At 39.3% G+C, this 27266-nt stretch overlaps 1 protein-coding gene across 1 annotated transcript in view; it reads left to right on the top strand.

The window, feature by feature from the left end:
- LOC139143624 (3'-5' exoribonuclease HELZ2-like) overlaps positions 1–27266 on the top strand; it is a 39277-nt gene that overhangs the window by 9926 nt on the left and 2085 nt on the right. The window contains exons 8-29 of the mRNA XM_070714114.1: positions 1665–2078; positions 2200–2275; positions 2653–2775; positions 3060–3232; positions 3621–3687; positions 3998–5668; positions 6790–7105; positions 7449–7644; positions 8042–8164; positions 8893–9395; positions 9604–10269; positions 13890–14289; positions 15208–15501; positions 16407–16514; positions 17272–17347; positions 17661–21789; positions 22796–22881; positions 23013–23156; positions 24807–24941; positions 25301–25890; positions 26106–26327; positions 26903–27059. Coding sequence (XP_070570215.1) covers positions 1665–2078; positions 2200–2275; positions 2653–2775; positions 3060–3232; positions 3621–3687; positions 3998–5668; positions 6790–7105; positions 7449–7644; positions 8042–8164; positions 8893–9395; positions 9604–10269; positions 13890–14289; positions 15208–15501; positions 16407–16514; positions 17272–17347; positions 17661–21789; positions 22796–22881; positions 23013–23156; positions 24807–24941; positions 25301–25890; positions 26106–26327; positions 26903–27059 — 10669 coding nt within the window. The remainder of the gene's footprint in view (positions 1–1664; positions 2079–2199; positions 2276–2652; positions 2776–3059; positions 3233–3620; positions 3688–3997; positions 5669–6789; positions 7106–7448; positions 7645–8041; positions 8165–8892; positions 9396–9603; positions 10270–13889; positions 14290–15207; positions 15502–16406; positions 16515–17271; positions 17348–17660; positions 21790–22795; positions 22882–23012; positions 23157–24806; positions 24942–25300; positions 25891–26105; positions 26328–26902; positions 27060–27266) is intronic.

Below are 27266 nucleotides of genomic sequence, written 5' to 3' on the forward strand. Positions count from 1 at the left end.
ATGGTACCGTTTCGTACGTGCACATCGCGACACAGACCGATTTGTCGTGACCGATGCCGTGCTCTCATGGCATTTTGACAAAAGGTGACCCGATAAATCCAGATACGGAAACATAGAAGGCATGCCCAACGAAATTTCGAGTCGCTAAAGCTTTACTATTCCCAAGAATCGAATGAGGATGTTTGACTCAGTAACGTCACGGCTCCAGTCGCAAGGCTCAATGTGGATATCGTCGTACCTGGCGATCGCCAAGCGACGTCGTATCTGGCGATCCCGGTTGGCGATAAACCCGAAAGATACACCTCAACGAAAGTTCAACTTAATAAATGAATACTGAATAAACTTCGGGAAAGCGACATAGAAGGCACAAATATCGACGGACAACGATAAATTTCCTTCATCACACAAGTACTATTCCGTTGTTTCTCGATCGGAATCAAGCCTAAGCTGTGGAACATAGCGTAAACTCTGCAGTGCAGCGCTATAGAATCTGATGCATTTCGAAAGTTGACTCGGACAACACTCACAACAGAACAGAGTTCCCGTCAAGTAACAAAATTGGGAAGTACCTACGGGCGATATATGTGTCACAGCAAATATCAAAGTCCGTATGACCATGAGGTAGTAAGGTAGTACTACCTCCATGGTATGACGAAAACATTGACGACTGAGAATGGCCACGCCGGCGGAGACCGGTGACGGCAGTGCCCACTACAAGCGTACACTGTGTGTGTCATCGATCTGAAACTTTCGGGCTCGCCAAGGCCGTAAACTTGTGATATTTTAAAAGTCACAGCATCTCTAAGAATGATAACTACTGTTTCGATCGTGCCGTTGCATTCGCTTTATAAATATAATTCTAAATATTCTAAATAACTCAAAATACTATCGTTATCCGTCGCCAGCGCGGTGAAAGCTATGTCCGCCGATGGCAGACTTGCCTTGGCATCGCTCCAGCGCGAGACAATGATTGACACGCGCACGTGACCGAATCCGTATGTCTGATTGGTGGAGATACCATTCCATGTATCAAATTTTTAGCTTAATGGGATTTATGAATGAAAGTATACCTGTAAACATTTGCACATCTCCTGGGTGACGGACCGCTTTACTCATTAAATGTAAGTAATCCGCGTAAATAAAACACAAAATCGCGATAAAAATCATGCAATTTGTTACAATAACTTTGATCCATCCACATCAAAGAAAAATAAGAAGACTGTTCATGTGATAAATATATAATCCCATGGAATTTTTCTCTGTTTGACGTCATCGTATACTCGTGTTTTTCGCGGAGCCGCACAACTTCTCGGTGAAACACTCGTATACGATGACGTCAAACAGAGAAAAAATACCTTAAGGATTATATATATATATATATATATATATATATATATATAATAATATTATATATATATATATATATATATATATATATATATATATATATATATATATTCATTCGGTCATGGAGGAAGTAGACGAATGTGTCTGTCTCTCTGTTCTTTTGTTAATGGCTATATAACGAAAGATAGATCGCTTGATATATATCATGGTTATTGATATTCAACTGTCGACTTAACGCTAATGAAATTCAAATTCCAAATAAAACCATTACGAGAAGCGTTCTAGACTCACTATGGTCATTCTGATTTTGTATGCAGCCTTATGATGATATTCTGCCGGGAAGAAGAAATCCGTTCATGGAAGAAGTTGACGAATTCTTGATGAGAACTCGGTATGGATTTTCGCCCCCACACCCACACCGCACGCCTCCCTTCGTTGACCCTGAAGGTGATCACTACGATCACGATACGTTGGGTTCTGGATGTCCTCGTAGGCGACCGCACACAGGAAACACGCCCCGCCCTTCGTATCAACAACCGTCATTTGAAACTCGCAACAATTTTGAAATGATGGGTGGTAGCATTCCCAAACCTGAACCAAGATATAGACACTACAGTGATATCAATAAATCAACAAAAGAAAACGAACCAGCCACTTTGGAACCTGCAAAGTGTGACAGAACAGTTGATGAATCATGGCTTCCTGAAACAATGAAACCATTTGTCAAAAAGGTAAGCGTTTTCACAGCTCAAGAGATCTTCTGGAATATTTTCTCTTTAAAACGTCTAGTTACCCTGGTCTTCATTACCAAACCCACTTAAATTTTGCTTTCACCAATTCACTGTCTTCAAGGAGAAAGAAAAGAAGAAGAAACCAGTTGTTAAGCAGAGAAAGAAGAAGTCGCGTTCGAGATCAGCTTCGAACAGTCGTAAGTATTTGAATGTAGTTCCTTAAAATTGTTGTAATAACACCATTGGCACCGTTCTCTCTTAAGTTCGATTGAAGTCGATTTGATTAATGGCGATCAAATGTACCCATTTGTGCAACATTATTTATGCTGCAGCATATCATATACTCTGTTTTACCTAAGCCATTTTAAAAGACACCCTAATCTCATTTGTAAGAAATGAAGAGCTGAGGTCAAATCTGAAGGAACAGTTGATCATGTTAAGAACACATAAGAATATGTTCAGACTTTTTGTATATGTATCACGATTCGTTTTGAATTTGCCACGAAGTAGGCTCTATCATAATTTTACCTGCAATAGCAAAGTACTCAATGTGTTTTTATGTCCTCTTTTTCAGGAAGAGCGAGTGTCGATATGACACAGAAACAGCCAGAACGAAGCAAGAAACGACTAGAAACACGTAAAATGTCTGTTGGTGGCGACAAATATGACAGCGATTACACAATGAATAGCGATGAAGGTACGTCACATCTATTCGAATTTAGACGAAATTATTAAATGTGCATTCGGTTATCTTTGGTTTGTATACGACAAGTTTTACATATTTGAAGATTGCTTTATGAGACCTTCAATTTTACAGTTAAACTTTCAGCTAAATATATCTGCATCAACAAATGTTATGATGGTCCCATTCCGAAAAAATTAAAATGAGTCATAAAATATGAAACCAAAACGGAAGTATCGTTCGTTCACTCTAACAGAAGAATTCCTCTCATTGTTGTGTACTCGCTTTTTTGAAATTAGGCTCAAGCCTACAGCTTTCAGACGATGATAGTGAGCTATTTGAGGCGGTGAAAAGGAATTTGCTTCAAGATCTTCCCATTATGCAAACATACGCTCAAAAAGAAATACCTCAAGCGAGAGGGCTGTCCGAGACAGAGGATAGCGAAGGGTGGACGGCCGTCAAGTCGAAAAAGGTACACACAGAATTTAAAAGCCCTAATCCAAACATCGACATATACATTTAACAGTACATAAGTATAACTTAGGGTAATGTGAGTTTCGTTAATATTTTGTGCATGGGAAAATTCTTTGAAGAAGAAAACTATGGAATCTAACACTCGTTGTGCATGTGTGTTGTTTTCTCAGATGAAAAATAGTAGGTTTACAAAACAGATTTTCTTGTATTTTACAAAATTCACCTATTTAAGAGAGCAGTCACCGCGTCGAACGTAAACGAATATTGAATTCAACATCAATTTACTACTCATGCAAGTTATATATTATTTAATGTGCAAACGCTACAAATTGCCTGTTAATGACAGAAGAAAATAGTTTCGACTTTTTATATATTTCCTTCAAAAGACATCATCAGGAAAGCCTACAGATACAGGAGCACACTCCAAGAAACACAACTTCGATAACAGCAAAGGTATTCAATTTGATTTTCCATTTTTTGTTAATTTGTTGAATGGTAAACCAAGTAATGATTCACTTTCTAACAAACATGCTGTAGAGGCGCGCTAATCTGTGACTTAGTTGTTAGTGTGACTGTTGATCATTGTGCTAGCATTTCATTGGTGCACAAGTAAAGAAACCGATGATTTTTAGACCGTCCCTACACCTGTCGAATAGAATTCGGTATAATTCAACTCGTCTAACCTTGATAGATTTTATACCGTGCATGTGGTTACATGTTTATCATTAAAGTATCTGAGCACATTCTGATTTTTAAATTATAGGTAATGGGAATCGGGTGCCAGGCAAAACACAGACTCCCTCAATCACTCATCAGCCTCCCAAAATTAAGCCTAATGTCACCTCTGTAATTGATATTAACGGTCCACCAACTGCCTTTAAGAGGCCACGAAGCAAAGGGACACCAACAAGTTCTCGCAAGCTTCCTATGACACCTCCAACATTGCCCAGGAAAGATGGCATGGTAACAACTGAAAATGTTTCCGATGCTAGCGTCGTATCTGATCTTAACGGTCCGCCGGCGGCCTTTCTCGAACTGTTGAAGACGCATGACTTTGCCCTCGCATGTCAACAGTGCTACACCAAGACTCCGGGTCAGTTTGGTGAAGGCAGCTACAACCATAGTCCCCAATTGGAACACACTTGTTGGGGAGACATACTTCTTTCCTGTCGAAAAGTGGCGAGGGTGTCCCGCTGGAAGGAAATAAGGCATCGTACAAACAAGAAATTCTACGGCAAGTATGTGCTTTGCAACGACTTTATAAATGAAGAAAGGTGTAAGGGTCCTAAAGATGGGTGTAGTTTCGGTCACAGTGAAGAAGAGATGGAGTTTTGGACATTGGAGCGAAAGTATAACGTAGACAGGCAGGAGTTGATGTTATACCTGAAGCGGTTACCTGGCTTCAAAACACGCAATGCTGCTGTTGGGGATAACAACACGAACCAAACCGGTATCACATCAGCTACTTCTGTCAGAAGAAAAGGGAGTGTTTCAAAAGATGTTCGAGCCAGAACCTCATCACCAAAACCCACTTCCGTGAACAAACAAATTACTCCATCCGTTCAGACAGAAGACCCACATCGCTCACAGTCTCCAGTAATTCGACAAAACAAACCACCAGCAACGCCTGAACAGCTGAAAATGCTCCTTGAAGAATGTGGCGGTCAGTTCGTCATGTGCTGCAAGGAGTGCTTCATGAAGTCTTCTAGCATATGCGTCAAAACCATAGGTGGCATGTCACAGTTTTGCAGCGCCAACGACAAGCACCCTTGGAAGTCCAACGAAATGACGATGCACATTCAACAACAGGAAGGCAAGGGCACGTCATTTTTCAGAATTGCAGACGTCAATCCAAAAGTTGCTAATCGCACACGATTTGAAACATGCAGATTCAAACATCATGCCAACGTGCCGATACTCCGTGCCAACTGCACTTTCGCTCACTCTGATGCTGAGAAGGCAGTCTGGGAATTGGAAGCCATCTCCAGTGTCACACGTCATCAAATCGTTGCCGCTTCAAACTATAACAATCAGCAACCAGTACAGACGCCATCAACATCCACTCCTGGTTTACAAGCAATCCAAAATCAAACCCATATCAAAATCCCTTTCAAGATGGCGATAGTCTGCAAAAACTGTTGGACCCGTACAAAACAACCTATCATGCAACATTCTCAAAACCCTGGAAAGTGTGCGAAAGGCATCCACCAATGGAAAGAAACAAATAAGGTAATCCTGGTCAGCATCAGAGAAAATGCGCGCTGGGTGGAAGTTAACAGCATTCCCCGATCTCTTGCCGACAGGAGAACCTTCAAAATATGCGTTCACGCACAGCGAGGGAAGGACCATTACAGAGAACTTGCACAGCAAGAATGTCGGTATCCCCACTCCGATGAAGAAAAGGCACTGTGGACATGGCAGTCAATAAATCAAGGTAAGGGTCAGCGAAAGTGCGTCTCCCTGTTTCTCAAATCAAATAAATTTGTCGCTGATATGATCTTGAAATATTTCAAATTCTTCAAGGACCCGCTAAAGTACATAATTTGATTCCCAAGACAATACTTGGTATCCCATTTTGAAGCTACAGCAGGCTATGGCATATGGTCAGTACATTACGTTTTGCTCTGTAAAAGAATTTATAGTAATAGGGAAACTTAAACTGGTAATGCAGTAGTTATACAGATGTTTACACACCTAAAAGTCTCACCATAATTTGTAAGTTGATATGCACTGAGTGTGGAAACTCGACGCATTTTGTCCTCTATATAAGATTATCAAGTACCATATTTGTGAATGATGTGGCAAGGAGGCCTCCATAAAGAGCGAAGAAACAAAATATGTTTTATATATAGTGACATGTGACCTTCGGAAAATGGGTCTGCCGTGTGCAACTGGAAAAAAGACCCACGAGACATGAGTTATTCAAACTATTAGCATTAATCAAATAATAATAATGATAATTATAATAATGGGTTCTTATATAGCGCACATATCCATAAGTTCATGTTCTCAAGGCGCTTTACAATTATTATTACCCCTGGTCACTGGACCTAATATGATACCACTCAACTCCCTGGGGAGCAAACAACACCTCACATGTGCATCCAATAAGCGCAGCAGAGCTAAACGCACACATTACAATCACTGTCCTACCAGGTATCCATCACTCCTGGGTGGGGAGAAGCAATGAGGAATAAAGTACCTTGCTCAAGGACACAACACCATAACCATGCCGAGGCTCGAACTCGCCATCCTGTGATCATGCGTCCACTGCTCTAGCCATTTGGTCATGATGCCTCCTAAAAGCCTTGCTACGTTCCATCTGAATGGTGCAGACGCAGTTTTATATTGGCTATGCAGATGATCAGAAACATTTAAACTCGTGCACACAGTTAATTTGCATTCCCTATTTGCTTTTAAATGGTAAATTGTCTATATGAGAACAGGCTTTTACTGAGGGATTAACAGTTTTATAAAGATGGGTTGGACATTCTGAGCCAATCTTTCCTCACCATGGTGCGATGTCTACTTTTTTCATTATTGTTTTTTGTATAGTGCTGTCACTCCAGGGCTTGGAAGAGCAGCTGAAGCCGACGAGGAGGGAATATACAGCACCAGTGGAAAATCCTCCATCAAACCCGTGGAATGATAAACATGTGACTACACCCCTGGACTTGGCTTATGCAAGACAGAAATCATACTACTGTGAATACTGCAGTAGACACTGTAACTCGAAGATTCAACTCGAACAACACTGTGCTTCGTCTAATCATAAGATGAGAGTTCTTTCGGACAAAGACCGAGAGCATGAGTGGAAACACAGGCCACCACCATGGAATGTACATGAAGACAATCTAAAACTATGTGCAAAGTATGTGTTCCGAGAAAATTGTACAGGCCGATAATCTTTTTTGTGCGAAGAATTGATTGTATTAGATACTGTATTGGTACAATAATTTTGTAGTTCGTTTGGTATATTTTACATATTGCATCACAGGCTGGGGTATCCAAAATACCCCAAAATATTTTCAGAGCTGGTAAAAGAGAATAATCTTTGCTGGCTAATTGTTTTAAGTAAAATCTTAATCACAAGGTTCCCTGTTTGGCATTTTGGATTTTATGTAGAATGATCTTCCGCATGGCTAAGTGTACAGGCGCATGTGATGAAGACCCATTAAAGTTTAACTATCAATATTCTATTTGACTTGTTACAGGGAGTCCAAACAAACTAACTCGTGTACATGGAGTGATTATTGTACTGACGCCCACAGCCAAGATGAATTAGCAGAATGGAAAGAGAGGTCAGCTTATCGCCGAATGAGGTCAGAGGTGGCCAAAGAGAGGCATCTATATTCGTTTATGGATATGCTAATCGAAAAATACAATGAGCAACAAGACAACGAGAGTGTGGTATGTAATTGTTTCCATTATTGACTGAAAGACATATATAGTATCGGTGTAAACTGAATTGACCGGTGATTGAAAACGATTAAGTCAAAATGTGTAAAGAGACTGACATTTACTACCAGGATGTGTTTATTTGTAGTTTTCCCACACTTGTTTTAAAAACTGGTCTAAAATTGATGAAGGTCATGTTAATATATCGATATGTTTCTCATAATAGAGGACCATCATATTATAGTTTAATTTGATATTAATTATGGTGTAAACAATTTTTAACACTCTTCCAAGACTTATATTCATATATCTATATATCAATTCATTGCCCTTGCAATTAAAATGACAAACACAACTGAGGACTTCATAATACCGACGCATTTGTTTTAAACATCTCATTGATTTGTAGCTGAAAGAACACATCGATCACGTGAGCATCACCTGCCAATCAGAACTGACGATTCCACTGAAAAGACTCGATGACAGCAAAGCAATAACACATGAATGGCAGTTCCAGTTGTCGTCCGACAAAGTAAGTGTATAATGCAGAATTCACTAGGTCTGTTGTTTGTGAATACATGAATTTCTTTTTATCGAGGGATCAAACCATTCAGAAACAGCAAAAGAATTTAGGATAAGACGCGAATATACTAACGCCATCCAATGTCCGAAAATGTTATCTAGCCGTACCCTCACAGTATATTCAAATACTGACAAACACAAATAAGCATCAAAAGCAGAACAATTATACCAAGAAAGACAGATGGAGACATGGACTGCTGGTCATAAAAGGAAGAAGTGCTGCCATATTTTTCAAACTTAATGAACATATCCCGCCAAATACAAAGCATACGCTATGTATTCATCTATGAGTCATAGCAGGAGAAAAATGTTTTGGATGCTTATGATACACTCAAACTTTTGCAGTATTCTTTTGGCCTACCACTTAAGAAGGCTTATTTTTTGAAGCTTATGGAGTAAATAAAGTTTTCACTAGTCTAGTTTTGTGACAGTCGAAATATAATGCCCCTAGAGATAATGTAGGGATCGCAGCTATTTTGAATTTCAAACATCGGTAAACACTGAGTAATTCGTTTTTTCTTTTAATAGCAAATTTGGGTTTTATTCTTGATTTTGAAAGAGCATAGGTGAAAGTTTGCTTGAGGAAACTTTGAGCAAAAGTTTAAGTCTTTCATTTTTGAGGCCAGAATTACAATAAAGTTACAGTAGTTTAAACAAGAAAAATTTTCATATTTTAAGGTACAATTGGTTCAAGTTGGATTGCTCTTTGATATCCATCGGCAACACTTTTACATCAAAAGTGGAGACGAAAGGCTTCAAGTGACATCTGGCAGCAAACTTTCAAAAGGAAGCAGTAACTATTTGGTCCCCATAGCCTTTGAATCTGAAATGTTTGGGAGTTTTCACCAGTGGGTTGTGTTTGACTTTGGCTTTGAACCGGTGCTGATGAGGAAGTTGACAGCTCACGTGGGAAGTCCTCAAGATTTGGAAACTATCGGCCAGATACAACGTCAAACCGAAGTAACCGCTTGGGATTCTACCAACAGTATCATCGTACCGTACCCTGATCCTGTACGAAGCGAATTTGACAACCGTCTTTTGAAGACGTACAAAATCCCTTCCACGTTCGAAAAGCAGACCCAAATGGTGCGGGAGGTTGAACTTTCAAAGAAGAGCTACACTTATCAAATGCATCGCCTTTTGAATATGGAAGAATTGGCCCAAATGAAAATACTTGAGGGGTAAGTTATGTTCAACAGTCAGTAGCTTTTAAAGTAACGTAGGGTAGTCTTTATTAGTCTTTACGCATTATTAAAATATTTTACCGAACCTTTTACCGAAAACCTCCTAGTTTGAGATTATAATTATCCTTAAAAGTGTTGGTAAATTACAATGAAAGACATGTTTACAGAATGTCTTAAAATGTTATCCACCAATCTTTCCCGTCAGATTCTGTTGCGAAACATCGATGACAGTAACTAAATCTATATCACAAGAATCCATCTTTGGAACATCAGCACGCTATGCCCAAGATGACGAACTGTTCGGACAAGTTCACCTTGACAAAGAACTCTGCGACGACTACGAAGCTGGAAGGATCCTGCTACGAAGCGTTGACACTTTGTTAATAAAACCCCAAGGGTCTAAGTCAAATGTTGTGTACGAGACAAAGATCGTGAACGATCGTGATTTCAACGGAATCGAAAAACAGACGGTCTCCGTTCATCTGAGCAGAAAGTGCTGTGAAGGGATGAGTTTGCGAGCAGACAGAAAGACGGAAGTAGAAATTCAGTTCCGTATAAATCGTCTACCATTCTGTCGTCAACATTACGCAATAGACAAGCTTACTGGAGACAAGTTGAATTACGTTTTTCCCGAGTTTAGCGGAATACCAGATGACACAAAGTCCAAACTGAAAAAGGTCCCTGGTGTAAAGATGAACAGACGCCAACTTCAGGCTGTAGAGTCAATCACCGAAAAAAGCAAAAACGTGAATCCTCTTATCATCTATGGACCATTCGGAACTGGAAAGACGTACACCATCGCGATGTCCATCAAACAGTTGGTAACCAATCAACCTGAAGCACGAGTATTGGTGTGCACAATGTCAAACAGGTAAGCTGAAGAAATATATCCATTATGAATTAATTTTATATACTTTATGTTCACCGTCTCTCTCTCTCTCTCTCTCTCTCTCTCTCTTCTCTCTCTCTCTCTCTCTCTCTCTCTCTCTCTCTCTCTCTCTCTCTCTCTCTCTCTCTCATATTATATATATATATATATATATATATATATATATATATATATATATATATATATATATATATATATATATATATATATATATATATATACAGGGTTTTACATGACGCGCATTTCTGCGTCCTTTACGCATAAAACCGGACGCAGGACCCCTCAAAACTAAACCACGCGTCCCTTGGACGCAGCAATATCTGTTGCTGGTGTACACCTTGCGAAGCTGCTGAACACGTAAAACACATCCCAGTAAACCTTACCGACCCCGTACTTTAATGGAATGCTCCATAGTGCATTGGCCTCCACTGTTTCATAACCAATGGTAACCGCGGAAACAAATTCTACTGCTGTAAAAAGTTACTTTCAAAATGTAAACTGATTCTTAATTGGTCGATTCTTGTTTGTGTTGATTAACACATTTTTATGCATCATGGCGGGTCGTGTCAAACAGGCCGATCTGCGAAGGTTTTTCGGCGCCGCAGCAACCAGCAACATGCAGGTTTGGTCGAGGCCGAAACGGCAGCTACGCCATGCGATACTGATACATCAGGTCCCCCGACCAAGTCAGCAAAATTACGAACATTCAACAGAAGTTGACTCAATAGATTACTATAAATGGCTTCGATATTCTGAAGAGCGAAACGTCATGGAATGCGGTGTATGTTTGAAAGCGAATGTTACATGCCCGTTCATGGAAGGTTTTTGTAATTTTCAACATTCAACTCTCACTCGTCATCAGGACTCGGAAAAGTCATCTCACAAGCATTAAAATCCTAAGCATGAGGACCGGCAGTTGCAGGGTAAGAGCACAGTTTCGAGTGGAGTGATACGTAGCGGTAAGTAACGAAACTCGAGGCGTACGCTGCACAATTACGTACTGTTTACCTGATCGCTAAACGTGACCTTCCATGCGATGTATTCACTGACATCATTCATCTACAGAATCTGAACGGCTTAGACATTGAATATTACAAACGTCCTCAGATAGTTATGGAGTTTGAAGAGTGTATTCAACGTGCGATCGAGAAGTCCCTGATTGATAGCATACATGCAAGTGACGTCATCGGTATAATGTTGGATGAGACTTGTGTTGTGACATTTCATTCATAAGAAACTTGCAATATATGTTCGATATATTCAGAATGGCGAGGCGAATTTTTCTTTCCTCTGTAACCAGCAAATTACAGATGCCACTGCTGCAGAGATTGAAAACGCCTTGATTGAATTTTTGACTAGGAAAGAAATCTGTGACGCAGCCGTGGACAAAATATATGGACTAGGAACAGACGGGGCGGCCGTAATGACCGGCGTTTGAACGGGTTGGGTGCAAAATTAAAAGCCAGAAATCCCAACCTTGTTCAAGTGCATTGTGTTGCACATCGATTGAATCTTGCTGCTGCCCAAGCAGGCAGAGATATTGAATATTGCAAAGAATATCATAATATAATCCATTCATTGTATAAATACTTTAATGACTCTAGTGTGAGATATGACAAACTTAGAGAAATTCAAACTCTGTTGAATGGGAAAACAAAACAAATTACTGAGGCTACATCTGTTCGCTGGCTGTCGGTCGAATCAGCTGTCAAGATGGTTTTCATCAGTTTTGAGCCAATTGCCTTGGCACTTGCAAGTGACAAAAAAGGGGAAAGGCTGATGAGCTGTTGAAATTTGTCTCCAATTCATTGTTTCTGCTATTCACTGCCTTATTGATTGATGTCCTTACTGTCATTGGAATTTTGAGCCTTACATTTCAGAAAGATTCTGTCACCTCTCATATCAAAAAAAGTGTTCAGTCTACTAGGGACACATTGAATAGAATGACTAATGATTCACACACTGTCAGAGAAGTCTTTAATGATTTGGGTGATGTTCCTGGCATGGTCAGAAAAACACATACAAAACATTCAAAATACTGACAATCAGCCACTCAGACAGAGGTTCTGTGATGCAAGAGAAAATTATATCAACAAACTGCTGCAGAATTTAGATAGCAGATTTCCAGATGATGAGATGAATATTCTGGAGTGTTTTGATGTGATTCTCAACCCACACAGATATCCTGAAAATGTGGCCAACCTACCTGACTATGGGGTCAACCAGCTTGATCAACTGTTGATTCATTATAACAATACACCAGGTATTGATGCTGATAGAGCTAGGGCACACTTTCTTGTTTACAAACACTTCACAAGATCTCATAGGGACGCACTGAATTTTGATATGTATATCAAGCTGTTGCTAACTGATTTTACAGAGGAGTATCCTGATTTTGCCATTCTTGCTAAAATTGCTCTTGTCATACCAGTGTCCTCTGCCCCATGTGAAGGGGCTTTTCAGTACAAAATGCCATCAAACAGAGGGCACGAAATAGACTCAATCCTCAAAGGCCTAATAGACTAATGTTCATCAAACTGGTTGGCCCCATCATAGATGATTTTGACTTCATGAACACTGCTAGGTTATTTGCTGAAGGAGCTGCTGGCAGAGTGTGAACTCAAACCTACTGGACTTGCTAGGTGAATGCCATTTCAGAGTATGAAATTACTTACCTTCTTGTCAATTTGCCAAATTTGAATACTTGTTCAAATTTCACAACGTTGTGAACTTGTCATTAAAGTTATGAGATAATATCATGAATAATGTTCTTTGAATTGATCAATGAGGGCCCTCAGTATGAACTAGAATTTTCATGTAGGAATTATTTTAAGAAATATGCAACATTTGCTGTGTGTTTTAATACTAATTGAACACAGTGAAGACCATGGCATTGATAAACTATAAAACATTTTTGTGAAATAAATTGGGACCCCATATTTTGATGTAGGACTCCCATTTTCTAACACCAGGAGTCCCAGGGACTCTCAAAAGTAAAAGTGATGTAAAACCCTGATATATATATATTATATATATATATATATATATTATATATATATATATATATCCGAACTGAATTTGGGCGACGTGGTTTCATGTCCTACATTAGTTTCGATATATATATATATAATATATATATATATATTATATATATATATATATATATATATATTATATTGTGTGTGTGTGTGTGTGTGTGTGTGTGTGTGTGTGCGTGCGTGTGTCTGTCTGTCTGTCTGTCTGTCTCTGTCTCTGTCCCCTTGTCTGTCTGAGTGTATGTATGTATGTATGTATGTATGTATGTATGTATGTATGTATGTATGTATGTATGTATGTATGTATGTATGCCGCATGTATATATGTATGCCGCATATATGTATGTATGTATGTATGTATGTATGTATGTATGTATGTATGTATGTATAAATTTGTTTCGTTTAGTCACACTTGCTGGCTACAGTCATTGGTTTGGTGTGTTTGACGAGTAAGCTTGGCAAATTAATATCGCAAATCACGATAGATCATTGGTATGACCGTGTTGGTGTCACGTTTCCGTTGAATAATGACAAACGTAATGTTGATGCTTCTTTCTTGTTTTTTAGTGCGGCCGACTTGTACATTACGGAATACTTTGACAAAATGGTCACACAGGGATTTACCAAGGTACGACCATTTCGAATCTACGCTGAATATCGTCGACGAGAAGCTATATCCACGGCAGCTGCTAAATACAGCTCTCTGAAGGAGAGCAAACCAGGGATACAAAGTGTGCGCATGCCAACAACCGATGATGCAGCAGAAATAAAGAAATACTCAGTCGTCGTGACAACACTATCGACATCTCTTCTCCTGCACAACATCGGTTTAGAAGGTCACTTCACGCACATATTTGTTGATGAAGCTGGTCAAGCTCTAGAAGTTGACGTTATCACACCAGTAACCCTAGCAGGCAAAACCACGAAGGTCATTCTCGCTGGAGACCACAAACAAATGAGTCCTGAGGTTAGTATATGCAGGAATATATGGCCTATTCGTAACCAGTGCTGATAAAACTAGTCGGGTTACAAAGGCAGACATAGTAATTAAAACGCAGTACAGATAGTACTGAAATACATATTACCATACACTGCTAGTTGTGTTTTTGGTTTATGGTTACACGAAAATGCTTTCTCAATTTGTCTAAATGCAGGCATTTACGTGTACATCTTAACTGCTTTCATTTCTGTTGCTATACACCAAAGGTTCCATTCATAAACAAAAAAACTTAGTGTAACATTCAAGCCCTGTCTTTCCGTTCTGATTCTAGAATCTATATAGTAATGAATTTGGTTAAATTGATTTTTCTCATCCTGATGATCTCTTCATGTTTCGAATGTCGAGAATATGAACTAAATGAGCATAATCAGATTAAAGGAACTTAATTAAAATTGTCACAAGTGACTCAGCATCAAGTGCACAACGACTTCATTGCCCTGCGATAACCACATTTTATCATGTAGCATAACACATTCACCGCCAATCGAATCTCCCTGCCTATTAAAATAACGTATAATTTGCATTACGCTGTTGTCATTCCTCTACCCACTGAGAATTTGACCCCACTTTCCTTCCGTTGGCACTCCTATATTGCGTTATAAGCTCCACAACTGAAAAAATGGCGTCATATCTATATCAATCAGCAACAGGATGTGGCCATCTCTTTTCTAAATAAAGCAGACGGCAACAAATACTTTATATTGCACACATTAAAGCCATTGAAAGATTTCATTTGAACATCATGCTTACCAACCCTATATAGTGTATGGCTTTTTGAGATGTTTAATGCAATAGCTCAAAATGTCAAGAGGATGTACTTGTTATCGCAGGAAACGGTCAAAGATTGTAATCACTGTTCACTATTTTGTTTTGAAATCTTCACAGGTGTATTCAGAATACGCGAAGAAGCATGAATTCAACGAATCGCTGCTGAAACGACTCTTCAAACTTTATCTCAATGAAGGATTAAAAAGTGAACCCTTCCGTATAATGTTCGGTGAAAACTACAGATGCCATGAAGATATTCTCAGGTTTATATCTCGAATGTATTACGGAAAGGAGCTGATTGCATCTTCAGACCCACCCCAAAAAGCACATCCACTCGTCTATCCACTGGTATTTTACAGTGCCAAAGGAAAAGAGGAACTCAGTGGAAAATCTTACAGCAATTCTGCTGAGGTAAATGGTTTTATGCCATCCAGTCTCCCAAAATCCTATAGGATACTATGCTGTCATTGCCAAATAATTCTACAAATATGTTTGCCATATTGTATTCTATATCCATATATCTATATCTATATCTATATCTATATATGATACAACCATTTTCAGTAATAGAGCGCGAAGCCACTGCAGTGAACTGCAATAAAACTGCTTACACCAATTAGTTTCAGCTGTAGCCGTGGCCACTTTGGTGTTGAACAAGGCTACTTGATAAACACTAAAAAGTCTGCTTGTACAAAGGCAAAACTAGCTCTGTCTGAGGCTCGAGATGTAAATGAGAGTTAACGATTGTCACCCTGTGTTCAAGATTAAGATACAATGTAACATTACCATGCACTGGTCCATGTACAAATCTTTTTTATTTCAACTTCCCCAGACAAACTGTCTGCATGGGGCATACAATGTTGTCGACTTTACCAGCTGGCTACAGCTGAAACTAATTAGTGTGATCAGTTTTATTGCAGTTCACTGCAGTGGCTTCGCGCTCTATTACTGAAAATGGTTATAATATATCGAAGTATGCATTTGTCTGAGGATTGCAGGATGCATGACTTAAATAACAGATTTCATCACTTTGTACTCGAAGTAATTTGTGTGTGTGTGTATATATATATATATATATATATATATATATATATATATATAGAGAGAGAGAGAGAGAGAGAGAGAGAGAGAGAGAGGAGAGAGAGAGAGAGAAGAGAGAGAGAGAGGAGAGAGAGAGAGAGAGAGTGACGTTCTTCTAGGTCAGGCTAGACTGGCAAATGTTTAGCAAACATTAGAAGAGAACGAATACCTGTAATTACCTAATTCAACGCTTGTTACAATGCATAATGGGTAATGTTACATATCTTTTTGGATAGGTATTAGAGCTTCTGAAAAGGGTCAACTGGTTGAGCAAAAACTGGCCGGAAGAATGGGGTCCAAAGGATCTCAGTCGTGTTGGTGTGGTCGCAGCATACCTTTCACAGGTAAAGATGTTGTCTTCATACGGCGAATGTAGGTTGAACATGTCAGTTGTGAAGTACATAAATACATTTCCTCTGTACTGACTTTAAATGTGCATATCTTAACTTTTTTCGTCTTTGTAAGTGGTTTCCAGGTGTCATCATTATACACCTATATATCGGAAGATTCGTAATAATCAATATTGCATAAAAGCTCGATGGCAGATATATTTAAGAAAAAGAAAGTAATCCAAATTTCATCAGTAACATATGGGATTTTGAGTGACTTGAAAACTGTAGTTTCAAAACAGGTCATATAGAAAATGCAAATGATGGCCATTTTAAAATGCAAATTTTAAAATGCAATCATTTCTTTTTAAATGACTTTTTCTTGGCGCTGTTTACTGAAATCACTTATAGATGTATGATCCACTGCGAAAAATAAGCCATTTCTATTCACCTGTGCAATACTACTTGCGAAGAGCCAAGATAACGTTTGAATGAGGCAGAAAAACTTAACAAATCAATATTGACTACCCTATTGCATGCGTGATGTTTGTTATTACAGCTTGTCTGTTTCCATGCACTTTTACATATCCTCATTGATTTAAAATGATTCATATATAATTTATTTTTGACGCAAAGTACAAGTCGTGAAATTTTTGATGAAAGTCAATTTCTAACGGATTCAACAAAAAATTGCATTAATTAATGGGACTAAATGTGTCACCTTATGGTTTCATGTTTGTAGGAGTTATCAGATCGTCTGCTTTTATTGCAGGTCCAACAAATACGAAACCGCCTTCGTGTTGTTGGTTTACAGAAGGTGACAGTTGAAAACATTGTAAACTTTCAAGGTAAATCTTTTAATTTAACATTGCAATGAACTTAGATAAGCTTATAGGGAAATTCAGTCATTGTAGAGACTTCAGTAGAGCTGATACATAAATGGTTCACTTTGGAAGATATCCTAGGTCTGTCTTTAACATCATTCTATGGACAGATTCATTTGCTTTCGCTTCAAGCTATATATTACGGCATGTGTAGCAGTATAGTTTCGCGATGATTTTCCTACGTTCCACAGAAATTTGTCACACGTCTTCCGGACGTGTGACAAATTCCTTTATAAGACACTACATTTTCAAAGATTGGACTTGTGTCTTTTCACAGGTAAGGAATTCCGTGCCCTATTTATCAGCACTGTCCGTACTCGCAATCTAGACGGAACTGATGGACCGGATATTGATAGTTTAAATCTTGGATTCCTGTCAGACCAGAAACTACTCAACACGGCCTTGACACGAGCACAGTCTTTAGTTGCTGTGGTTGGAGATCCATTGGCTTTGTGTTCGATGGGTAAATGTTCGGGTATCTGGAAAAGATTTATATCTGTGTGCGAGAAAAATCAGAGCATTTATCCTGACACACTTACTCTCCAAAGCATAGAGCAACAGGTGATATCAGTCACTTTAAACCCGAGAGCTCCAGTCTTCACACCAAAAATGGGGACTGAAGAAGAGCTTGATCTCCAGGCAGCACAAAGTAGAACGTACGCTGGAAGCAATGTCACAGGTGAAAACATTACGCAGAGAACATCATCAGCTCTTACTGGTACCAATTCATTTTTGGCACACAATGAAGAGCCTTGTCACAAGCACAGCGCAAAAGAAGCACTGCCTTGCCAAATAAGTGATGCTCAGCATCCTGCAGGAATGGCTAGGCATTACTCGAAAGAGAAGACAACACAGTTTACATTTGATACAGATATGAAGGACAAGAAAGTCGTCAAAGATGATATGCCTTTTTTTGATGACAACAATGTTGGATACGATGAATGGGAATCCGATGATGAAGAGGCAATCCCAGAGTCACTGGATATGGATGAGATATTGCAAGAGTTAGCTAGACAGTTGGATGAAACCAGAACGAGACATGATGAAGGAAGGGCATTTGAAGATGTTGCAGAAAGTGATGAAGAAAGCAATGAAGAAATGGGTGTTGCTGATGCAAAGAGAGATATGCATCGGAGCAATGGCACATCGCGATCAAACAAACAGAGGAGACGTCAGAGATTCATTGGTGCTGATCATGATGAAGATTATGACTCCGACTCCGATGAATATGTGTGGAATCCGTATGAAAATGAAACCCTGGAAACAGATGACACTACGTTGATTAAGGAATTTAGCAAAGAAGATCTTGAAGAAAAATTAATATCAGAACCAAATGTCTACAAGAGATGTAAACTGTTCATAGAGCCATCCAGAACTTATGCCATCAGCTTGGATCAATCAGAAGACCAAGAGATAGAAATAACGACCCGACTGAAGCGAGGAAGGGCTCTGAACAATGATGAAGTGGTCGTTGAGATCCTTAAATGCACAGAAGATTTTACAGATGGTGATGATAGGACGGAAAAGACTTATGGCACTGTAGTCGGCATTTTAGAAAGAGCCGTTGACCCAAGGCTACAAAAGATTGCGTGCATTATTGACGAACACTCTCCTAATCTTATGGCACCCATTAACAGAAATCTTCCAAAGATGATATGGATTCAGCCTCATGATGATATAAAGTCACGATCACCTAATGCTATACCAATCTGCACAATGACAAAGGGAGGGGATTTGAAGATTAAACACCATGAAAAGGTGACCAATAAAGATCGTCCAAATACAGTGTTCCTGGTCCGGTTCCTTCGTTGGCATCCTCAGTATCGTTATCCGATATGTGTCGTAATTGATGTTCTTAAGCACGGAGATACCCTAGCTACTGGCACTGCAATACTGAAATCAGTGTACGGCGTCAAAGCAAGTTATAAAGCAGCAGCAAAACGAGAATTAGCACGACTTTATCCCGACCACTGGTCCATTCCTGAGTCTGAATTTCGTCATCGGGAAAACTTACAACACCTGGACGTGTTTACTGTAGACCCTGAAGAATCTACTGATCTCGATGATGCCTTAAGCGTGGAGTGTCTGAGTGATAACCTCTATAGAGTAGGTATCCACATAGCTGATGTTTCATTCTTTGTGCGTCCTTCCGGTGATTTGGACAAAGAGGCCTTCCAAAGAGCAACCTCTCATTATCCATGGAAACAGAATCCAATACACATGCTTCCAACACAGCTGAGTACGAAACTCTGTAGCTTATTACCAAATCATAAAAGGCTAGCCTTAACTCTCTTTGTGACATTCAAAGAAGATGCAGAGCTGGTTGACTCTAGGATCTGTCGATCAGTTATTCGATCAAAGGCAAAACTCTCATACGAAGATGCAGAAAATGTAATTAATGGTAGCAAGGAAACAGATATCATCCCCGACAGCATCAAGGAAAGTATAAATGTCTTGCACAAATTGGCTTGTAAACTACAAGAAGGCCGTCTTGCTGATGGACGATTTTGTTGCAGATATGACACTGATGATGTAGCAAGATCACCACAAGCACATTCAATGGTTGAAGAAATGATGTTAGTGGCCAATATGCAAGTAGCGCATCTGCTTGTAGAGGTATTTCCTCATTGTACACCACTCAGGAGACAGAAGCGCCCAAGAGATGAGAAACTGATCGACTGGAAAGATAAGCATGGAAATCAGATTTCAAATAGCATCGACATTGCTGCAAAATCGGAACTACTTCAGTTGCAAGAATATCTCAAACCAGGAGTGGGAGAAGATGTCAACGTTTTGAATGAAGTTTGGGAGCAGATAGTAAAGGCCATAAACGTTGATGACATGGTCGAGCTACGAAAACTGCTTCTCAATGACCAGAATCATCCTCGGTTGGCTGTGATGTCTAGCAATTATCGGCAAATCCAGGAACGTGCTATCTACATAAGTTCAAATAACCTTCATGAAGATACATTACATTTCTCTCTGAATGTTCCTGCATATACCCATTTCACCTCGCCCATAAGACGATATATTGACCTTGTTGTTCACAGACTGGTGATCGCACATCTGACTTCACAGAATTCGCCATACAGTGAGACTGATGTTATTGATATATGCAACCACTGCAATCAACAGACTGCATTTGCCAATGAATTCGAACGGGCCACCATGGCTTTGCATGTAGCTACCAAACTGAAAGATAAGCCAGCACGGACATTGGCCTTCGTTGAATCAACAACTGATGGAGACATTGAAATGCATGTCTCCGAATACAACAGACAAATTCCTTCTAGACAGCGTACAATAACATTCAGTGCACTTCAACCATGTGAAAAACCAACAATAGAAGACAAAAATAATCCAGTTACACTGAAATGGAAAGAAAGAATATATGAACATAGACAATACGAAGATGAAGAGATTGCATTACCACCTGTCAAACGTTTGGAAACAGCCATCTTATCACCCAATAGATATGTTAAGCATGTCCCTGGTGGTCTATGGAATCAAATGATTCGTAATCTCCTTACAGACAACCAACCAAACCGATATGTACTCTTGACGGTTCTAAACAGAATAAGTATGATTCTTAACAATCCATCGACAATGGCGTCAGGCAAACTTGACCAGGCAAACTTCACTACAGAAGTTACATCAGAAGGAATCATGCCACAAGATATTAGTGGTAGCAAGCACTTCTGTAAATTTGAACGTACCTATTCTTGTGGTGATGTCATAGAAGTCCAATTGTCAACCAATATGAAGAAAGGGACATTGGTTCCCTCAATTCAACTCTTTAATATGACTCCAAAGCTGGATTTCTGTGTCCAACATCGGGAAGACCCTATCATTTGCTTTGCCGAAGTTGCAAATGAAAGAACTGCTATTTTAAGAAACAGGAGAAATGTTGCAACTTATCAGAGAGTTTGGCGAAATCTGGTCGAAATGGGTGCAGCCTATGGTGCAATTACAGATGGTGAAGCTGTGTCGATTCACGATGTTACAATCTGGTGGTCTCAATCAGGAGACGATGGAGACACATATGAAGGAGTATTTCGTCTGCCAGCCGTTTTCTGTATTAACAAGCACATCGACTTTCATGGGCCCAAACTTAAAGACAAAGAGAACAACAGGCACTACGACTTCATATGTATAAGGTATCAAATACCAGAAGATGATGAAATGGCAGCCAACAAGAAGAAAAGTGCCGAAGTTTCTGATAGACCACGTGGTTACTGTTGGGTTGGCCATTGTGTTAGTACCGCGGTCGAGACAATGAAAGAATTCACTGAAGTCCATATGAAATTACACCATTCCAGCACCAAGATACCAGACAGACTTCTGCAGCAAAATCAAACAGACCTGCCGTGTACATTAGAATGGATTCCCAAAACCATGCCTGACAGGTATGTTCCTGCTAGTGTCTCATCCTTAACAATTGATATTTATTAAGGTACGTTATGACAATCTGCTCAAAGCACATTAGAATGTATCTGGTTATTTTGTGGCCCTGCAAACCCAAAAGGCTATCTACCTTTGTGCTTTTGTTTTATAAACATGAAAAGAAATGTTAAAGGCACAATAGCTGTATCTTTTAGCATTATTTTTGGTGATTTTATTTCCAAACTAAAACAAGTCCGTGGGAATGTACTCATTGAGGGGTGTATATACAAGTATAAGAAACTGTCCACTGGGACTGCATGTGCAATTTTGAGCAAGATAAATAATAAATGTTTGCCCAAACAAAAAATGGCGCCCTCATGCAAATAAAGCAAAAAACACTGTACGGTGTGCATATATGCATTGGAATCTCCACAGAAACAACAGAGTAGTCCAATATAATTCATAGTGCTGAATGTTTTCCACTGGGACATCAAGTGCTTTGTTTTCTTTGTAGTATTACCAATTTTTAAAAATGGCGGGAAATCAAAATAACGGTTAAAATATAAATTTATTTGTCAAATTTTCAGTTGTAAAAGGCTGTATCCTGTAAATTTGTAAACATTTGAATAAAACCACAGAATATAGAAAGCCTTTTTCAGGTCAACAAATTTCACGAGTTACAGCTACAGGGCCTTTAATTTAGATAAGACGTATGCCAACTGAGATACCGTTGTGTGGTACACAAACTTTGTACTACACATGAAATCAATTCCAAATCTTTACATGGTCGTGATTGGTTGAATATGTTTCAGAAGTCCTTGGTTAATATTCATAACACCATATTACGATATTTATTACTCTTATCACTAACATGGCGTCAAAGCTGGAGTTCTCTCTTACGCAAGTTCACAATTTCCAAATAGAACGAGCATATGACTTGACATCGTAAGGGCTTTGTAGAATCGGACAATGTTGAATGTGTCTTGTTTTGTACTCTAACTTTGTATTTCTTTGGGTTTTGGTTTTCAGACGAGTAAAGGAGGCAATAGAGCAACTGGAGGAAGCTTCAAAGTTTATCAAGGACATATGTCTGGGTCGAAAGATCACAATGAGTGGTATGAAACGTTTTTAACTGCAGAAGCATACTGCGATTAGTAAACGATTCAATTTAGCTTTACAAATTTCTATATGCATCATAGCAACCAAGTACAGGACGAAATTAATCTTTCATCATCTTTTTTTGCAGACAATTCCTATGCAAATGTCATTCAGGACACTGAGATCAAATTATTCGGACGTGGACGGCCATTCAACAAATTGAATGATGTCCAAGATCGAGCTGCAAAGACTGCTCTGCAAAAACCATTTACACTTATTCAAGGACCCCCAGGTAATCTCTCTCTCTTTTACTCAACAGTACCAGTGCGACAGAAATGTTTCAGGGCGAAATATCTCCCGATCACTAAAGTTGTTCGCAGGCCATATGCATCTTTTGTATAAGATTAGCATACAAAGGTCTTTGAATATGTTAACGAATATTATTCACGTGCCAATGATGTACAAATTGCTTGGGGTATGTAATGTATGTAAATGATAGAACTTTGCCTAAATTATAACTTCCTGACGCCCCTTTTGATCGCACCGCAAAACATGTTGATATGTGTCATATGTACGTCACTTCGATTTCCTTGTTCAAATAAACTCTTTGAAGACATGTCTGCGGAAGGGATGGCGGCCATTTTGGATGTCAAATATTGAGAAATCGCAAGTTATTGTCTCTCTAGTACCAAAATTTGCACGGTGACCCCTGATTTTTATTCTTGCTTTGGTAAGAGAATGGTTGAAGGTTTCACTGAGGAAAGTTTGAGGAAAAGTTTTGAGTCTTTCACTTTCGAGGTGCATATTACCTTAATGCAACTGCGAACACTGTTGCACCTAGAGACTTCAAATTTGACATATAGGTAAAACTCCACGCAAGTAATTTTTTGATCACATGACCATAACAATTGGTCACATGACCTGGCGGCCATTTTGAATTTAAACTTTAAAATTGACCTCATTTGCATATTCTGGCCTAGTAAGAGCCCGAGAATGCTGCTGTCTGTTGGCCAATGACCAGTATTGGACCAAATTGCATATCGCAATTTTGGGGATGCTACTTGACCTTTGACTTGGCATTTTCCTGCAACTCATTTATTATGCACATATCTAATTCTGGGCAAGCCAGTAAAGCTAGAGGTCTGATTTTTGGTTTATAGGCATAAGTATGGTATAGAATTTTTTTGACAAAATATACATATTGTCCATAACTCAGTAATCACAAGTGCTATACCCAAATATTTGGTATGATTGGACACCTTATGACGCCGCATCCACATCCTCATTAAATATGCACATAGCAGGAAGTGTGATTTTTGTTATATGGGGATAACTATGGGATGCAATTTTTTTATAAAATGTCTGGTGTCCTAGATGACCATTGACCACGATTTCACCAATTTACCCATAGCCTTTTTTTCATATCTATTTCTCTTATTGCCCCTTTGCATCAAAATGTCTCGAAACCCGGTCATTGCTGCTTTGCAGCTATATTATGACTTTGTACTTGAAAAAAGATCGTATACTTCATCGTTTATGTCGAACAATTCGTTATGCGTTTGTAGCCAATTGAACATATTCTCGGTAGTCTGTGAACTTCTGTGAAACGACTCCGGATGTACAAAAGACTTTAAACAATTTGATAAGTGTCACAAATTCGCAAGGTTCTATAAAAAACATACCAATACATCAGACATAATGAAGGGCAAATTCTAAGCTTATCGTGTTGAGGCATTTCAGTCACCAGCTGTGATAAACTCATGTTAAAATTTTCATGTCATACAAATGTAGCGGATATGTTGATGATTTCTCTTTTGAAACAATTCAAATAATAGTAACGCCATGCAAAAGAATCCATCCCAATCCCTAATGAAATCCCTGAGAAGTTTTCCGGAGTTTACAACTGTACTACATGGCTATTTTAATCGACCGATTTTTTCAGGGACTGGAAAGTCAGTAACTGGTGTGCACATCGCCTACTGGTTTGTCCACTTAAATCAGCAGTTAAGAAGATTTGTTGGCCACAAGCAAGTTTTATATTGTGGGCCATCAAACAAATCCATCGATGTTGTCACTGGTAAGCACTTCGATCAAGGCAATATGAATACTTTAAATTATTCTGCTTAACAATGAAAATGACAATCAGGGTCGTCGGCAGAGGGAAAAAGCCCCAGGTAAATGTGTATTTCAAATCAAAACTGCCACCACAGTGTTGAACAAATTATATTTGATCATCATAAATAAATTATTAGAAACTTATTTTTTCTCTAAGTTTCGAACCGACTCCACTCAAACCCAGACCGGAGGGGATCTGTAGATAAGATCTGACCGTACATTTTAAATCCATAGTGGCTAATGCGCGTACACATGCCGCAGACGGAAGCATGTGTTCACGTACGGTATTTTAATGTGAAAGTGATTTTTTTACTTTTACAGCTTACTTGAAGAACATTACCACCCAAAATATTGTCAGAGTGTACAGTGAGAGCATAGAACGTAAGGCCTTCCCGCTCCCAGGCACACCAGAATACCTATTGAGAACCAAAGGGAGTGAATATGTCATGCCAGAGGAGCACAAAGATGTTTCTCTGCATTGCCTGATACGACAGCCAACAAACCCATTCCATCAACAGTTGAAAGATTATGACAAGATGTTCCGAGATCCAGGATATTCCTATGACGGCAAAGATATGGCGACTTACAGCAGCCTTGTTAAGGAAGCAAAGAAGATTGTGCTACAACAGAGCGACATCATCTTGTGCACTTGTATTTCAGCCGGCGCCCAACAAATAGCCGAGGGTACCCAAATACAACAGTGCATCATTGATGAATGTGGTATGTGCACCGAACCAGAAACAATAGTGCCCCTGGTGACGACCGAGCCGAAGCAAGTTGTCCTGATCGGCGACCACAAACAGCTGCGTCCAATCGTCACAGAAGACATATCGAAGAAACTAGGCATGGAGATATCGATTCTTGAAAGGTACCAGCATGAAGCTATGATGCTGACATTGCAGTACAGAATGGTAAGATATCCATATACTTGAAAGACCTACAGATATAAGCAAGGAGCATCAGGAAAATTTCAAAATATCAAGATGCAGAGTAGGCAAGGCTTGTGCTATTTGTCTCAAAACTAACCTATGATGCAAGAATACAGGAATACAGCGTATTCTTATACGATTGACAGCTCAGTGAGTGCATTTGTTGAAACGTCTTCGTATGTGTTATTGCTTCACAGCATCCGGGGATCTGTGGATTTCCATCTGAGCAATTCTATGGAGGAAGACTTGAAACGGACCAGTCAGTATTACGACGACCACCTGGTCTGGTCATTTGGCCTGGTGGTCAAGAGAAACCAGTTGTGTTCTGCCACATTGTGGGCACGGAGGAACGGCAAACAGTGTCCACATCGGAAGGCGGTGAACAGTCTAAAAGCAACCTTGAGGAAGTTGAAGAAGTCGTGAGTAAAGCGCCCTTTCATACATTAAGGTAGAACGCGCCTCGGGGACACAAATTTGGACTCTCAAACTTTTACAATTCTTTTCTGATATACCACTTGTGGGGGTTCATTTAAAGCTCGCGTGGTGTAAGAAAACGTTTAACCAGCTAAGTTTTTCGAAATTGGGAAATTTTATTTTTCTCCATAGAGTTAACACAGGGATGGCTGCCATTTTGAATTTTAAATATCGGTAATCTTGAATTATTTGTTTCCCTAGTACCAAAATTTGCACGGTGACCCCCAATTTTTATTCTCGATTTTCAAAGTGAATGGTCGAAAGATTTCTCAGGGAATTTTGAGCAAAACTTTGTCTTTCACTTTCGAGGCGCGAACTACATTAAAGTGAACCGGTGATCATCGATAATATGTCACGAACAGGGACAAACAGACACATGCATGTGTTGAAGAACGTGTACATAATTCTGATCCCTTCCGAGGATGTAATCCTATCCCTAAATAGCATAAATAACGCCGTAAACCTATAGTGTACTGACCTTAACGAAACCGCATTTCTGATGCTGGTGTATTTCTTCCAGGTGCGTATGGCTATCACGTTGGTGGTCCGCTACAATGTAAACCCAGCATCCATCATCATCCTTTCTCAGTATAGGGCACAATGTTCAGAAATAACCAAGAGGTTAGAGGCCAAACGTCATCCAAATATAGCAGTTAATACTGTCATCGTAAGTCAAGGTGAGTCTGACGCAGATAATTTCAGTCGAAGGGAAATAATATTACCATGAATTTACTCAGATGCCCTGAGATGATATAATGGTCGGATATTTGACGAAATAAAAGCACCCATTATATCGTGGTATTCACAGCTGCCTGTATAGAATTTGAAGACACGTTTTAATTTCAAGTGCCTGGTCCTAGTGTAATTTTAAAAACGAGCATATT

Source organism: Ptychodera flava, chromosome 11 (genome assembly GCF_041260155.1).
Source record: "Ptychodera flava strain L36383 chromosome 11, AS_Pfla_20210202, whole genome shotgun sequence".
NCBI classification, from domain to species: Eukaryota; Metazoa; Hemichordata; class Enteropneusta; family Ptychoderidae; genus Ptychodera; species Ptychodera flava.